The 15,950-nt window shown below is 37.6% G+C and overlaps 2 protein-coding genes across 3 annotated transcripts in view; one reads left to right on the forward strand and one right to left on the reverse strand.

Annotated features, from left to right (window-relative positions):
- Positions 1–215: 215 nt before the first annotated feature.
- On the reverse strand, positions 216–3,522 carry atox1 (antioxidant 1 copper chaperone). Its single transcript, XM_022760252.1, has 4 exons — positions 3,368–3,522; positions 2,458–2,533; positions 1,205–1,358; positions 216–1,074 (listed from the first exon to the last, which is right to left on the reverse strand). Exons 1-3 carry the CDS (start codon positions 3,371–3,373, stop codon positions 1,234–1,236), a joined length of 207 nt encoding a protein of 68 aa, XP_022615973.1. The 5' UTR covers positions 3,374–3,522; the 3' UTR covers positions 216–1,074; positions 1,205–1,233.
- A 1,393-nt stretch (positions 3,523–4,915) lies between these two features.
- LOC111232491 (proton-coupled amino acid transporter 1-like) overlaps positions 4,916–15,950 on the forward strand; it is a 39,589-nt gene continuing 28,554 nt past the window's right edge. The window contains exons 1-7 of one of the 2 annotated variants that reach the window (XM_022760046.1): positions 4,916–5,081; positions 7,934–8,067; positions 10,724–10,838; positions 10,924–11,014; positions 12,119–12,207; positions 13,985–14,074; positions 14,789–14,873. In XM_022760046.1, coding sequence (XP_022615767.1) covers positions 8,031–8,067; positions 10,724–10,838; positions 10,924–11,014; positions 12,119–12,207; positions 13,985–14,074; positions 14,789–14,873 — 507 coding nt within the window. In that variant the 5' untranslated portion in view covers positions 4,916–5,081; positions 7,934–8,030. The remainder of the gene's footprint in view (positions 5,082–7,933; positions 8,068–10,723; positions 10,839–10,923; positions 11,015–12,118; positions 12,208–13,984; positions 14,075–14,788; positions 14,874–15,950) is intronic. The other variant, XM_022760047.1, reaches the window with a different exon arrangement.

Consider the following 15,950-nt stretch of genomic DNA (forward strand, 5'->3'; position numbering starts at 1 on the left):
CATTTCCATATCTTGCATAATCTACATGTGATGCAGATGTTCCACCTCCTCCAGAGCACTGACTAGATAAACTTAGCCTCTGATTCCTACATACAAATTCTCTTCAACAAAAATCAGCAGTTTTTGCCTTTATGAAACACTGTTTTTAAACTGTTAGTATTAGTATTCCTCTCGATAAAGTGATCTACGCAAAGGAATAAAACAGTGAACTGTGACAAACTGAGTCAGAACTGATTTAATTGTATTTCCCGTTTGCACTCAACATATATAAAGACAGATAATTACAAAAAAACCCAGGAGAAGATGGTGGTCTTTTTTCTTAAAGTAACACAAAAGAGTGAATTAAAATCTCAATTAACATGATTTATTTGACTAATGGTGTTAGTCGATATAGTAGTGTAAACTGTGATTAAGCAAAGAGGAAGCAGTTTTACAAATTAAAGTCCAGCAGATGGTCGTGAAGGGAAGAGACTGATTTCCCCCCTTGGTGCAGATCTACAAACATCTTATGCAACAATACTGAGTGAGTGTTTCGACAAAGAGTAAACAATTTGTGGCATGTTTTACAATCCAGGGAATGTACTTCAAATGTGTCAAAGGACATGTGTTAGTGCCTTGTTTTTGCTGTTTTAAGGTGAACTCTTAGACAAACAGGAAAGAAAGTTACAAACATAATTTTTATACTATACAGGACAAGAAGCAGGAAGGCTGTGATTTCAGCCAGAGGTATGTTGGAAGAATACTTCTAGTAATTATTCAGGCCAGGCCGCTGTGTTGGAGGAAAAACAACAAAGAAACTGAAGGATGTCAAATATAGTGCTGGACAAGCACTAGCATCATCAAGTTTGGGTTTTGTTGTCATTGCTCAAACACATACGGCAGTTCTGATCTTGTAAATCACGACACTGAAAGACGATCTGCATCCAAGGGGTTTTTTGTGCGTTTAAGCTGCAAGAGAGTTGGCACAGGTGTGTGTGTATGGGGGAGGGTGGGGGGTACATCAGACTCTTCCTGACAGGCGAAGAACTTGAATTCCAGTATAAATGTTCACTTTGCGCCAGCAGCAATCATTTCCTACAGAAAACACACAAATAAAGGTGGAAAAAAAACAAGGGTTCAGAAGGTTATGGCGTCATAAACATAAAACTGGGAAAATAAACATAAATCTTTAAGTTGAACTGGCAGGAAAAAAAATGACTTTAACCTGTTCTACATGAGCAGAAGCAGACTCCTTCATTTAGTGCCGTTGTACTTGACCTCCTTCCCACATTTCTTCAGTGTGTCCATAAGAACCTGCACATCTTTGTCAGACTCGATCCAAACCAGTTTCTTAGGCAGGTCGATTTCAAACTTCACGTCTGAGAGAAGAAAAAACAAAGAGGCACTTTGTTTAACTTCAGGGAGCAGTAGTATCATAGATACCTTGCAGTGCCTTGCATGACTGCATTTGCAATTAATTGAATTGTATGAAGAAAAGATTCAAAACACTTTGTTATTTTTTATTTCTTGCTCCAGTACTCCAGTATCTTTTCACCTTTACCACCCTTAAAGATGTGGTTGATCAAAACAGGTTTGTTGTTGTAATGTCACAGTCCAGACTGTGGGACTCATACAGAGCTAGAAAAACTGAAGTGTCACTTTGGCATTTGACATTTTAATGACTAAGCCAAATAAAATTTTAAAACTGTATCAGGTGACTCACTGGCTGACTCAACATTCAGAGCCAAGAAGTCATGAGGTTGATGTGATGCAAAATGCCTTTAGAAATTTGTAAGTGCACTTTCTGAATTCTCTTATTGAATTCTCTGTGAGAAGACAGTGGAGAGAGCTGTGGGCTCTTTTTAAGATGATGCCATTTATTAATTTAACATTTCATATCATTTAACAAAGACAATGTTCATGTTACCAAGAAAATAATTTTAAAAATTGGTTTTAGGTGGGTGATACACACTAATGTATTCGGTGTTCTGCTGTTGGTTCCTCAACCACAAGTTTCAGTAGGAGGGCTGCAGACAATTCACTTCACTATATACAATACAAATCTGTATGTATTTCAGCTTTACAATACAAAGCAATGGGTGCAGAAAATAGAGTTAAAACACTGGTAATTCAGGTTTTTAAGGTGAACTCCAAAGCACATTAATAGCTGATAAGTTGGGCAAATATTCAATTTAGCAATATTATTTTATTGCTTATGTTGTGAGCTAATGTTGTGCCATTGAGGTCTGAAGGGGACAGACACCATAGTGTAAGTTGATGCTATGACTGGCTGCCATTTAAAAGAAGTCATAACCTTCAAATTGATATATCCATATTATCCTAACCCTAACCCTAAATTACACAGACAACATGTTTGCCCTGTATTGATCTATGCTGCCATGCAGAGAGGACTGAAATAAGTTGCAAAACTGTTGAGTCTTTCAGATCATATAGTCTGAAGGGGAAGAAGAGCCTCACCTCCCAGTTTGTTGAGGACTCTGGTAACAGCTCCTGAGCATCCCTCACACGTCATCGCCACCTCAAACTCGTGCTTCTGTTAGAGACAGATTCAATCATTTGCTCTTATATCACTGTGTGTTTCATCATATTTGTCATGAAATTCATTGCATGGACACCTCAGTTGCAGCACAGACATAATCACTAACTGGCAATCACATACTGTGAGATCAGATTAGCCGCAATTAATGTGAGAAACAATGTAGGTCTGCAGCTAACTACTATCATATATAATCATACGATTAATCTGACGTTATATTTTTGCTTAATTGATTAGCCTGAAACAAGAATAAAGTATCAAAAATTTCATTGAGTTGGAGGTGACGTCATCAAATGTCTCGTTTTGATCTACCAACGTTTAAAAAAAAAATCAGTTTACAATGATTTATAATCGTCTCTTTTGAGGGGCTGAAATCTGCAGATATTTTGCTTTTCTTCACTATTTTTTACTTGAAAACTTAAAAAACTGAAAAGACAAATATTTTATCGCAATAGCAGCCAATCATTTTTCTGACAATCTACTCGTGTAATCTTTTGGTTCTAAAACAAATCATATGTCATATGATTTTACTGTAGCCTAATGTTAAAAGAACACTGCGTCACCAGATAACTAAAATTGTGCATTGTGAGTTATCTATGTTAACTTAATATGCTGTTGGGATCACGCTGTAGTTCAATGAAGTCTGTAAACAGTCTATTTTGGCTTCTAGCGAACCATGGTTATCAATAGAAGTTATCGGTAACTTATAAACGAGCTAAATACGGTAAGTTTGACAGCTAGCTTGCAGGCTACTTAGCATTATGGAGCGGAATGCTATCTTAATTAAAGCTAAACTGCACAACAAATAAAATATGGGTCGTAAAAACTCACAGTCATGTTCGAAGTGATGTGTCGCAAACTGCTGTCAGACCAGCTGTGGACTTTCGACTTTGAATGTCTAGCAAATGAAGTAACTACTGTGAAAACCTCCAGAGATGTCCAGTACCTGTTTAGCCGGTTAGCGTCAAGCTAACTTTCATCAGCAACAGGATTTCCGGTGTGACAAATTAAGAGAAATACGTTGACATACATACATTTTTATGTTGCAACATGTTGCAAGTTAAATATAAACATTTTAAAAAAGTATATATTCATATATAAAGATTTTAACGCACAAAAGACACAAAATAAACCTAACCCTAAACAAAAAGACCTTTGAAAATATCCATAATTTGCTATTCGGTTTTGTTTGAAGAAACATTCATTTATTATGTAAAGAAATCTGTCATTATAAATTGTTATGAAAACGGAGGTGTCGGTTTTATTGACTTCATCTTCTTCTGTTTATTATTCCTTGGGGTGTTGGTTCACCTCAGTCCTGTGTGAATATGTTTTGTTGTCTACTTTCTAAATAAAGTTTCAGAAAAAAAACAATTCTTCACTTCCTCTTTTATTTTGGCTTACTTGACGCACAGCAAACGATCACCCCGGTGAATTGCCTGGATGTTTTACTTTATTGTTTCGCTTTCTGCTGATTGTCTAAAACCTCAACTGTCTTTTCACTTAGTTATTTAAACAAAATATACAAGCGAAAGAGAGGGTAAATGAAAGACAAACTGCATAGAGAACTTTAAACGTAGCCTCAATGTTGTCTCGCTGTCCCGGTTCTCAAACCAAGCGCTTCCATTCTGTTACATTTTTCTAAAAATAAAAGCCCGATGGAATACAGACTCGACCAAAGAAACACAAACAAAACGTGCTTTTGTTAACAGGTTGGACATTTTTTTTTTTTTTTTCTTATTATATTTCTTATTGTTTCAGATTGTTCTTATTGTGCAAAATTCAAGTACATACTTTTACAGATTTTTAAGGCATACAAACTACATTTTCAGCTTACATTCATGTTGAACAGTATTAAAGATAGAAAAAAGGGAAGACAAAAAAAATTGCCTTCTGAGTGTCTGGGAAATAATGAACAATGGACGTCAATAGGGTCCAACAACAAATATTTGCCCCTCAGGGCCCATAAGAAGTTAATCCAGTCATGCTGATAAGGGTGATAATAAGCATATTAGTGAACTGCTTGTTATTTAGATTGATAACTTCAATAGATAGTGGTCTCATGACTGAATCCAAGAGATAAAGGCAATTCCAGTTCTCCTTTAGCTATATTTTCTAAATGAGTAGTTGACAGTAGTAGAAGTTCACGTAAATCTCCATATTTAGTATGACCATCTCTGTTCCCTACAAGGTTAAGAGGGTTCAAAGGGGGAAATACGTCAGCTTCGAGTTTTAAACATTCTAACGTTAACGCTGACAGTTACAAACCGTCTCCATGGCAACAAGACGTCGAACACTAAGACCAGAGCCTGACCACGACTACACTACGTCCTCGACTGGTCCGGTCACGTGACCACCCCGCTGGCTCACTGACGCTGAGAGCCGAGCAGCGGAGAAGTGTTTGGCTTTCAATCGGTGCAGTGTTGCCGCCGCGCTGTGTTCAATCACCAGACATGATTACGATATGAAAATTAGAGGTCTGCGGCGAAGTTAGCCTCTGGTAGAGCCAGCCAGGACCGGAAAGAGAAGACAAGGTTGCCCTGAGGTAGGTTGGTGTACGTGGTGAGCCGTGTTGGTGGGTGTTTACGGACACAAATATGGCATCGGGACATATAGCTAACGTTGGCTAACCCTAGTTTTATCACACATAACGTTAGCCGAGCTAGCTTTAATGTTTTCGTCAACCCGCGGTGAAATAAACAGGTAACAGGTTATTACTAGAGTATAGCTGTTCCCATTTTAGCTCCCGTCGCCCTTTCTTGCTATTTCAGTCCCCTCTCTGATTGTGTCTTTCTCGGAAGTAAATAGCAACTAAACCGTTTGTGGACAGCCCTATTTAACTGATTTCTTAGCACAGCACAATTAATCATAAGCTCATTTGATGGTGTAGTTTCCTGGCCAGATCCCATCAGTGATGTTTGTCCCGACTGTTTGCCTTATCACTGCGTCCATTGAGGCGACAGAGACACTCACACGTCTCCTGGCCAAAGATTAGTTTAAAATAATGGGATTATCGGGTTGATCTGGTCGGTCTGCAGTGTGTATTTGTGTGCTGTCATGAAAGGACAACATTTAGCATTTGAAAACATTAAAGAAAAAAGGAAGGCGGACAAACACAGTTGACTTAGTTTGGCCGCACCCTGATTAAACTGGAGGGTGCTGTGTGTCTGTTAATTACTAAACGCGGGACGAGTATCAGCTTTAATATTGATATTCAAAACTTTAAAGGTAAAGGACACTATTTACACCGTAGCCTGTGTAGTTTTTGTTGCTTGAGCTAAAACGACTTCATGTCTTCTTTCATTATAGAATGAAAGAAACAAAAACAAGAAAACTGGTGTGTGAGAATCAGAAAGTATAAATTTCAGTTTCACATTTAAAAAGGCAGAAATAATCATGTTATTCTAAAATTAACCTCTTAATGACAGAAGTTCAACACCATGTTATTTGCATTTCCATGATACTTAGTTTAGTTCTCTCATGTCATGGTACATTATGAAAATGGCTGAGTCGCTTGTACTTGAGAGACTTTGGCCTGCACACAGTTACACTGTAGTTGTGGAAATCACAAGTCTTTTCTGCATGCTCACTGAACCACTAGTGAACAACGTCTCATCCCCAAGTCGAACTGCCAGGGGCAATCAAGATTCACTTTATTTGGATAGTAGTTCTTCTTTAATATATCCCTATTTAGTTTTACAGTGTAATGTTCACAAATCAATAGTTTACAGGGCTAATGTAAGGTAGATGCAGGATAAATGCCTCAAGGGGGAATCGTAAAACCAAATTTGTTTTGCAGGGGTCTTATTTAGTTAGAAGTCCAAGTTGTAATTTTTCCTATGAAAACAGACACCCAATTTAACAAGTTGTGCTGATCCTATTATACACCAAACAAGCAATGCTGCGATGTGAAGATTAAGGAAGTGTAGCCACTCGATGTTTGACTGCGGGGAAATACAAATTTTGGTTCCTTAAAATTTCTGTATATTATGAACTTTCTCTGTAGTCTTTAAAGCATCTAATCAGCAGGTGGTCAGCAAAGCCTTAGTACAAATCCATCTGTGATTAGAAACAGCAGCAGGTCATAGCGATGTTCTCACACACCCTGTTTGAACTGACAGCTCTTATGCTGCTCTTACGTAACATCATGACTAGGTGGGTTGGGTTAAGTACCTTGCTCAAAAACCATCAAACATACCAGTGTGTCAGCCCAAAGCTTAGAGGGAGAAAACGTTGCAGAGAAACAGCAGAGAATATTTTGAGAGGATCTGATTTTGTGTGTTGGTGTTGACACAGGCTGCAACTACCAGTTCTTTTCATTATTGATACATCTGCTTATTATTTATTCAATTAATTATTTTGTCTTTTATATGTAGGAAAATTGTGAAGGATGCCTATTATAATTTCCCAGAGTCGAACACAGTGTATTCAAATAGCTTGTTTTGTCTGTCCAACAGTCCAAAACTTTAAAATACTCAACTGTCACATATGAGAAAAAGGGCAACAGCAAATCATAATGAGAATTGTTGCATCTCGAGCAATAAAGTTTGTTTTTTCTCTAGCAATTAAGTTTACCTCATAATCACAGAATGACTGTAATGCATCAGAGGGAGTTTGATTGGATGATCTGTACTCAAAAATGTGTTTTGCTTATTGAGCTTCTCTCTGGAGAATGATGGCCAGTCAGGGTTCAACAGAACTGCACACACACTTAGAGTAGAATTTTCTTCACATATTTTGCCCAGAAGTTAAACTTTTTAAAAAAAACTAAAAATATTTGTATATCCAATGAGTAAGGAGTATATGCAATTTCAAAATGGTTGATATAACCTTTTTTATTATTATTCGAAGCAGAGATTTTTTTTACATGTCTGTGTGGAATCATTAAAGCTGCAAGTGTAGATAAAATGCAGTTACTTTTTATAGATTAAGCAGAATTGTACCAGTGATTGATCATATGCCCATATGTTTAACAAATTAAACATAAATTTGTCTACTTTCTTTGCCAAACCATTTATTCTCTGGTAGTAATTACTTCAATATCACTGGCTGTATTAGTTATTATATTGGATTGTTTTTATATGATTTTTAAATGAATGGGAAGATTTGCCAGGTAATGAATTTGCTGTATCAGTCAAACTTGGCCAGCTGGTAATTTTAACCATAAACAGTGTCTTAATTAAATTTTTTTATTTTTTTTTAAACAAATTCATCATATCATGATCAACATATTATCACGTGTCATGACAGATTATTTTGTCCATTTCAGCCACTCCCTCCTGTTATTCAAAGATCAAGCCATGACTGTAGCTTCCTTTCACCGTGAAGGTTGTGATCTTGTTTTCCCTGCTGCTGCCAAGTCTTACACCAAATTATTTTTTGTCTCTTCTGTCGTAGGAAGCTGTCAATGCTGGACTCCCTGATCTCCCAGCATTAAGATCCGTTAGGCTGGGAGAGAGAACACCCATCCGTCCACAAAACCACCTGACCCAACATGATGGCCTCCAGTGATGTAGACATCCGAGGTGAAGGTATTAAAATCAAGTGTACTGTTTTTGCTAATGTAATATTTGCATTTAGTCGTTGGATCACAATCTTAAAAAGTGAAGGACTGTTTTGTGGGAATGATAGTGTAGATATTATATAGTGTAGATCTATAGACACAGTGGGTCAGTCAATATTCGATAATATTGATTGTTGCGATATTTGAGCTCGACTGCATCGAGATATTACATTTTGAATATCGCCCAAGCCTAGCAGGTAGACACTGAATCATCAAAGTTTCATTTTATTTCATCATTTACAATGTTATATAACGTATTTAGTCTTTTAAGGAATATTAAGTACCTACTTCTACAATATGCAGAAGTACTGTAAAGGGTGTTTTGTTCTTATAATAATCATGTCTCTGATTCAGCCTGAATCATGTAAATATTATATTTACACTTTTCTTTCTTTTAACACATGTTGTGTGCGTGTTTCGGTTTTGTGTAATGTTATGAAATACGCTGAAAGGACAGTTTGACCCCTTTTTTCCTCTACCTTTTGCTCATACAGTATAAATGGCCCGTTCAAAGCCAAAAACCTTAAAGTCCAGTTATCAGTTTTGATCAGTCAATGTGTTTTTTTATACGCAGGCCAGCTGCTGTTTGATTGACAGCGGCTGGTAGGCTAGCAAAGTGCCAGTACGGAACAAGAGATAAAGTAAACAAACTTGCACTATAGCTACGTGTCATGTGCAAACAATTTGCTGTTAGTGGTGCTGAAGAGCGAGGAATACAGCAGCATCAAGTGACATTTACAGGTAAATTTAAATGCTGTTTTTAATGTGCTGCAGCTGACCAGCTACTTAGCTATCTAGCATGTAATAAGGTGTTTTAGGTGTGCACTCAACAGGCTTAGGTGCAGGACAAGATGTGTGTTCTAGTTTGTTAGCTCTGAGGGAGAATTTAGCAGGAGATGTGGGTTGTTCAGAGTCTGTGGCTCTTGTGTTTTAGCTGCTGCCTTCTGGCTCAGTTTGACTGTCTGCTCTGCCGATGATAGAAACACTGACATTACTGCTTTATGCAACAGTTGATTAGCTGTATTGAAATGAGCTCTCCATGGACATAGACAGATACCAGAATGATTTGAATTAATGCAAAACAAGAGGGCTCCATCAGGAAACCACAAAATATAAAATATATATATCTCCCTTATGGTTTCTGATTTTTTTTTCTCAGAGAAACACAGGACAGGTGATTTACATCAGATACAGTATGTATCCTGTAGCAGACAAAAAACATGCAGTGTAATTTCACTTGGACTTTCATGCTTAAAAAACATGCCCATCATCAGTATTGGTTGGTTAGTAGACAGGTAGCATGGAGGCCATTGTCATGGTAAAATGGTGTCTAGCTGAGAGGTTTTGAAGAATGAAGCTGTGGGTTCTCAGTTTCACTTTAGCATTAGTTTTCACATAGTGAAGAGACATTCGGCCTGCTGATGCAAAAAAAAACAAAACAAACTCTGCTCTTCATCCCTCCTATATAGAAAATATCGCCAGACAGTTCCTCTCTGCTTGTACAAATGCAATAAGAGTCACGAGAGACTATATTTCACTGATAATTGTTGTCATGTGTTGATTACCGTCAGTTGGTTTACAGGAGAGAGCTTTATAGAAATATCTCCATCAAATTAGCACACTGTGACTTTAAAAGTCACAAGATTTTTTTTACATGGCATGAGCCTGGTGCATAGCAGATAGCAGATTGAGGAGACTCAATACAGCTCTTCTTTTTAGTGATTGTAATACCATAAAAAATTTCCAGGGCCTGTGAAAAGATTTTAAATTAAGTTTGAGTACAATATAAAGTGACAAATTTTAACAGATCGGTACCGCTTGTTGTTCCAAAACATGCTGGTTCCTCAGGTGGTGCTTTGTCACATTGTCAGTCAACGGCAGCAGCCCTGGCATAGCTGCAATGCTCTGTATCTACTTAGATACTTAGAGTGACTTAGATACAAACATGACTCCAAATGAATGATAATGTTACTGTGGATCTGTTGCATTTGTAAATAGGCAACTGTTTGCTAACAAGTTTGTCATAGAAACCTTATAAGGGGATAATATGGTGGCCAAAAAATAATTATTTGATCATAATTATATTAATTAGGAATATAATAATTATTCCTCAGTTTATATGTAATTTGGTTTTGCTGCAGGATATCTAAATTACTTGTAGATGCATTATTTCTGTTTTTCTCCTGTTATGAAATAAATGGAAGCATTAGTGAAATGTAGACAATAATTGCCAGTAAGGAACAAGGAGGTGGAGGGACACAGAATAAACAAACTTGCACTGTAGCTACATGTCATGTGACAGACCTTATGTTGATAGTGAAACTGAAGAGTAAGGAGCACAGCAGCATCAAACCACAACCGGATGTTGAGATACTGTTTAATGTGCTGCAGTTGAGCAGCTACTTAGCAAACTGATGTTTGTAGTGTTAAATCAGACTTTTTTAAATCAGAAAGTGACAGAGATTAAAAATCTTAGTCTAATGTTGTTTTCCATATTACCAATTTTGTCTGCTGTAATCACACCAAGTCTATCAAATGCATAGGTTCTTGAATAATTCGTTACCTTTGTGAAATCCCTGTAAAGTGTGTAATTTGTGGCATTTTTTTCATTATTCTCCTTGTAGGTTCTTTGTTTTCTGACCAGAATCCATCAGAAATGGATGCTCTGTGCCCCTCTCCTCCTGGACCATCCAGACCCCAACGTCACTATGAGAGGATTGGAGGGCGGACAGGAACATCGTAAGTGTTATAAACCTAATATGCAGTTAATAGCCAACGCACAGTAACATCAGTGTCAGATGTAAATGTTTTTTTCCTCCCCCAGTTTTTGTCAGACTCTTATCCACCTGTTGAAGGGGAACATTGGTACAGGGCTCCTGGGTTTGCCTCTGGCTGTCAAGAATGCAGGTCTGGTGGTAAGTACACAGAGAGTTTATCAGCTTATCACAGCGGGTCACACAGCAGGTCTGGTCACCAGTCGTGCCAGATATATATGACATGATACAGACGTGGTCAGGCTTGTGCTGAAGTTTGAATTTGATGTAGAATATGTACAGCGAGGGAGTACCATCAAGGGATATTAGTTATTTCATGGGTGAACACGTCTCAACAAAAACATTTGCATTTCAAATAAGAATAGTTATGAGTGTTGGTTTTTGCCTACTTATTTTCCCTGTGTACATGTTGCACCAAAGTGAAACACTGTGGTCAAAGCAGTGAGATGGGCTGACAGGATAGAACATATTCTCATGGTGTCCTAAAATAAAACAACAAAAGCCAGTATGTTGTACCTTTGTACCCTTTGTTGTTCTGCCTACTAAGCTGATATTTATGAAAGTGTTCTTGACAAAGTTAAAGCCTTGCTAAAAAAAGAACGTGATAAACCTAACATCATAAAATTATAACTTTACAACATTCATCATGTTGATTCTCAAGAAAAGCTTAACAAAAAGTGAAATTAAGTGTTTAAGACTATTAACATCCTCACACCTCCTTTACAGTAATAACACTACAATACAGTACAATTTCAATAATAACAACAATGGCAGAGGCAAGAACAGGATATTGAATATAGACAGCAGTAGGGCTACAGTTAAGTTATTTACAATTATTGATTAATCTGCCAATTATTTTCTCAATTAATCAATTAGTCATTTGGTCTAAAAACCATTAAAAACATGTTAGAATAGTCCAGAACCCCGAAATATTCAATTATTCATCATGTAAGACCAAGACATCCAGCAAATCCTCATTTTTGAGAACCTCGGATGTTATTATTCCTGAAAAATGATTTAAATGAATAGTCTTTTGTGAAAATAGTTGGCGATTCAGTTTTTTTCATCGACCAATCAACTAATTATTTTAGATCTAGATAGCAGCCTCTCAGGCCATATTAGTAAATCACTAATTAATGTACTCATTCGGATATATAATGATACTTGACATAATTTATTTCAACTCACAGGACAATTTCATATTCACTCAGCTTTCCCTCCCTCCCTTTGTCTTTCTCTGTCTAGCTTGGACCAGTCAGTCTGCTGTGTATGGGTATCATCGCAGTCCACTGTATGAGGCTGCTGGTCAGCTGTTCCCACCACCTCAGTGTAAAGTAAGTAGCACACCTCAGAAAGTCTTAACACTGCAGTTCTGTCTCGTTCATGTTAACCTACTTCCAGCTGATAAAGTGGAGTTAAATAACAGAAAGGATTTCAGCTCTGAAAGTTCGATCGTAAACACTGAGGTTTGATGTCAGCACTTTCTCGCAAAGCAAAGGACTTCATGTACTCATCATGCACACTAATAGACCACAATGCAATGCAGTATTTGTCTTGCTGCCTTTTAAGGAAGGAATGTTTTTTCTTAACATTGTCTCTTTCTCATAAAGTGATGGGGGGGGGTGAAATGAAACCTTCTGCAATGTGGTGGAGCAGAAGTATAAAGTAGTTTAAAATGAAAAAGTTCACTCCTCTTCTCTGGGGGCGGAAGATTTGTTTTTGGGAAATATTCGATTTTTTTTTTTTTTATTACTAAGCTACACAGACATTTGACAGGTCAAAATAAATTGGGTTCTATTTAAATTCCTTATCCATGAGGCTTTACATTATTTTGTCTTTCCCTGTCGATGCAGCTGAAAATGTTTGTTTCTAAAATCCAGCCCGGTAATAATCTTTTTTTTTCACTACTTCTGTTTCCTCACAGCAGGTCCACTGTGGCTTGTTTCTGCTGAATAATATAACTCTGTATTTGCTGTAAAACCACAGCCTCTGCTCTGAATTCGTTTGTCATTAGTTTACATAGCTGTCCACTGTGCCAACAGTGACTTGTTTGTTGTTGCTGGCTGACAAGTTACACTCTATTTTAGCGTGTCTCCACCCTTTTCTGCTGTGTAATCAGTGGCATATGGGCACAGAGTTCTGCAGTTCACCCACTGAGGCTGTCATCAGCTCCACCGACAAGACGTAATGTAACTGTGATCTGTCATCGGCTCCTCCAATTAGAAGTGGTGCTGCAGTAAGCTTTGCCACCAGTCCAATTTCAAACCCTTAGATTATGTAATTGAACCAGTGAGACCATAAATTATTTATGATCCATTATAGGGAGTTACAACTGAGGTGATTAACACACTCGTTATCAGAATCCCATTAGTGTGTGTTGCAGTTGATGCTGCCTGTGACAGTGAACCTGCCCGTCCACGGTGTCTTCTGCCCTTTGCCCCGTTCAGACAGGGATATACTCCAGCCCCGCCCGCCATGCTAAAGAGGATTAAGAAGATAGATAGAGCATGAATGAACAGCGCTTACAACGAGCCTCAGTCAGGAATATATTCTACACAGAAAAGTCACACATCAGTTGAGAAATACAGTGAATAAATGCTCATGGGAAAATGCTGCTCTTCCTTTTTCTGAGGGTCCTTTACTGGAGAGTCAAAATCATCACTTCCTCCTGTTCTCTTGTTCACATGCAGGAGCTGCAGGTTGCATTTATTAAGGACTATAACTTCAAATATGCAGTTATCCATCCACGCATGGAAGAAAAAAAAATGTTCCACCTCTACACTTCATTAGATGTTTTACTCTTTCTTCCCCAACCTATGACTGTTATTCTTAGCAGCTGTAATGAACCATTTTGTATTCACCTATTGTTCATTACAACTACAACTACAACTACAACTTGCAAATTTTAATTTTAGGCTTTTTGTGGTTGTCTGTAACTGTGTGACTGCAAAGTGTGATGGTGAAGATGAATAAGGAGACATTAAGAACATGCGTCTAATATCTAAACAGTAATGCAGAATAAGATCTGTGTTCAGAGGTTGTCTCAGCTGCAGTTCTTCTAAAAATTGTATTCAAACAGATGACAACAATGTGAATGTGTTTCTCATCCAGGGTGAACAGGCCGTCTCTGACCTACGGTGAAGCGGTGCAGTATGGGATGGAAAACGTTTCGTGGCTGAGGAGGCATTCACAATGGGGAAAGTAAGACAAATGTTTTTTAAAACCTACAACTGTATCACAGTGTTGATTTTTTTTGTTTTTAACACATGATTATGAAAAGAGAACTTACTTGGTCATGTATGCATTTTAGCAAATAAGGATTTAGTTGACATTTTTAATACTTTCAATGCTGAGTTTTCATATCCCATGATGGCCATTGTTGAAATGGAGCAATTCTTTCAAAGAATTTCCTGTTTTGTCTAAAAGTGTACCAAATTACAAACTTACATTTCCAGGTAAATATTCAGAATTATAATACAGACTTGTAAAATAAAGTGTAACTAAAAACATTTTAGCATGAAAATAACCAAAATTAAAGGAATAGTTCAACGTCTTGGCAATGACATTGATAACACTCTCTTATCTGTGTAGTAAATAGGAACCTCCTCCCAGCAGGAGGTTAGATTAGCTTAGTACCAAGGCTGGAAGCAGCTAACGTGCGTCTGTCCAAAGGTAAAAATAAATACACCTACCGACTGCTAAAGCTCACTAATTAAAGCATATTCTCCAAAACGTGGAACTATTCCTTCAGGCACTCAATATACTCGAGGCACAAAATACTGCAGAAAATCATTTGCTTTATCTGTGTGTTGGTTCATGAACTTATTGTGCCAGTCTCAGTATTTACTGTAAAAGGATTCTTACCCTCTGTCTGACCTCTTCTCCTCTACATCTATGACTCTTTGTCTCACTCAGACGGACAGTGAACTTGTTTCTCATCATCACTCAGCTGGGCTTCTGCTGCGTCTACTTTGTCTTCCTCAGTGACAATGTCAAGCAGGTCATGATCTCTCTCTCTCACACACCCACGCACGCACACACACACACACACACACACACCACATGTGACTGAAAAGGCATTAACTGAACCTTTATTCAAACAACGTGCTCTCGCATGATTCCTCCGTTTTACACGTGTTGAAACATGTTGCTCCTTCTGAGACTGTTTGTTGTGTCAGAGTAACAAACAGGTTACTGTGTCTTTTACCTGCACAGCCCTAAAAATCTGAACATGAATGTGTGTATAAACCGGTGTCTGTTTACTTTTATTGTGGACTTGTGGCCTCACCTCAGTTAGGGTGGTCACATGAAGGTTATTTTCGTTTATATGGCAGTTTTCATAGTTATGCAAGAGTATTGCCCATGTATGTACATGTGCTCTCTGAGAGAGTGAGTAGGTTTCAATGTGTCCAAAGTTTACACATACCACACTAGATACAAAGAAGTAGGTCACTAGCAGTGGAGGGATAACAGTGATTTCCATAACATCAGGGAGGAAGGATTTACATGCACCAGCATCAACAGAACGAATTAAAATAACCCCAGTCCACATCTAACAGTTGTTGTAAATCTCACAGCGTGCACCCATAAAGCTACAAATGAATTTCTTGTACATGTGGTGGAAATAGAAACAAACTGAGATGCAGCTTTACAGGATTTGTATGAACTTTAGAACAATTTCACTTTCTCATACATAGGAAAACATCGAGATGGTCACATTTCTGCTTCATAATATTTTTAACGTATCTTTATTTTTATTGTCTTAAATTTTAGGCACCAAAACATATTTTTATGTGATTAAAAAACAAAATATTGAAACAACAAAACACCATGAAACATGCTTGATTGTTAAGATTAAGTTGTACAAGATCAGAATATTATCATTCAAGTCCTCTCTTCTACTTTTTGGTCTAGTCACACATTTCTCTATCATCCATGGTTGTTGAGAGGTCACAGGAATGTTTGCTTTGTCTATGATTGCTGTGACCTTTGACCCCTGACCTATGTACCACCAACTGACCCCTTGTTGTGGTTGAAGATATAGAAAGTTACACTGACTGAAGGGCTTTTAGGGAAC

Source organism: Seriola dumerili, unplaced genomic scaffold (assembly GCF_002260705.1).
Source record: "Seriola dumerili isolate Sdu_G_001 unplaced genomic scaffold, Sdu_1.0 BDQW01000331.1, whole genome shotgun sequence".
NCBI lineage: Eukaryota > Metazoa > Chordata > Actinopteri > Carangiformes > Carangidae > Seriola > Seriola dumerili.

Excerpts from the sequence above, each read along its gene's own strand:
- atox1 (XM_022760252.1), bottom strand. Across the intron at positions 1,359-2,457 it reads AGTCCTCAACAAACTGGGAG|ACGTGAAGTTTGAAATCGAC; the intron begins GTGAGGCTCTTC and ends TTCTTCTCTCAG.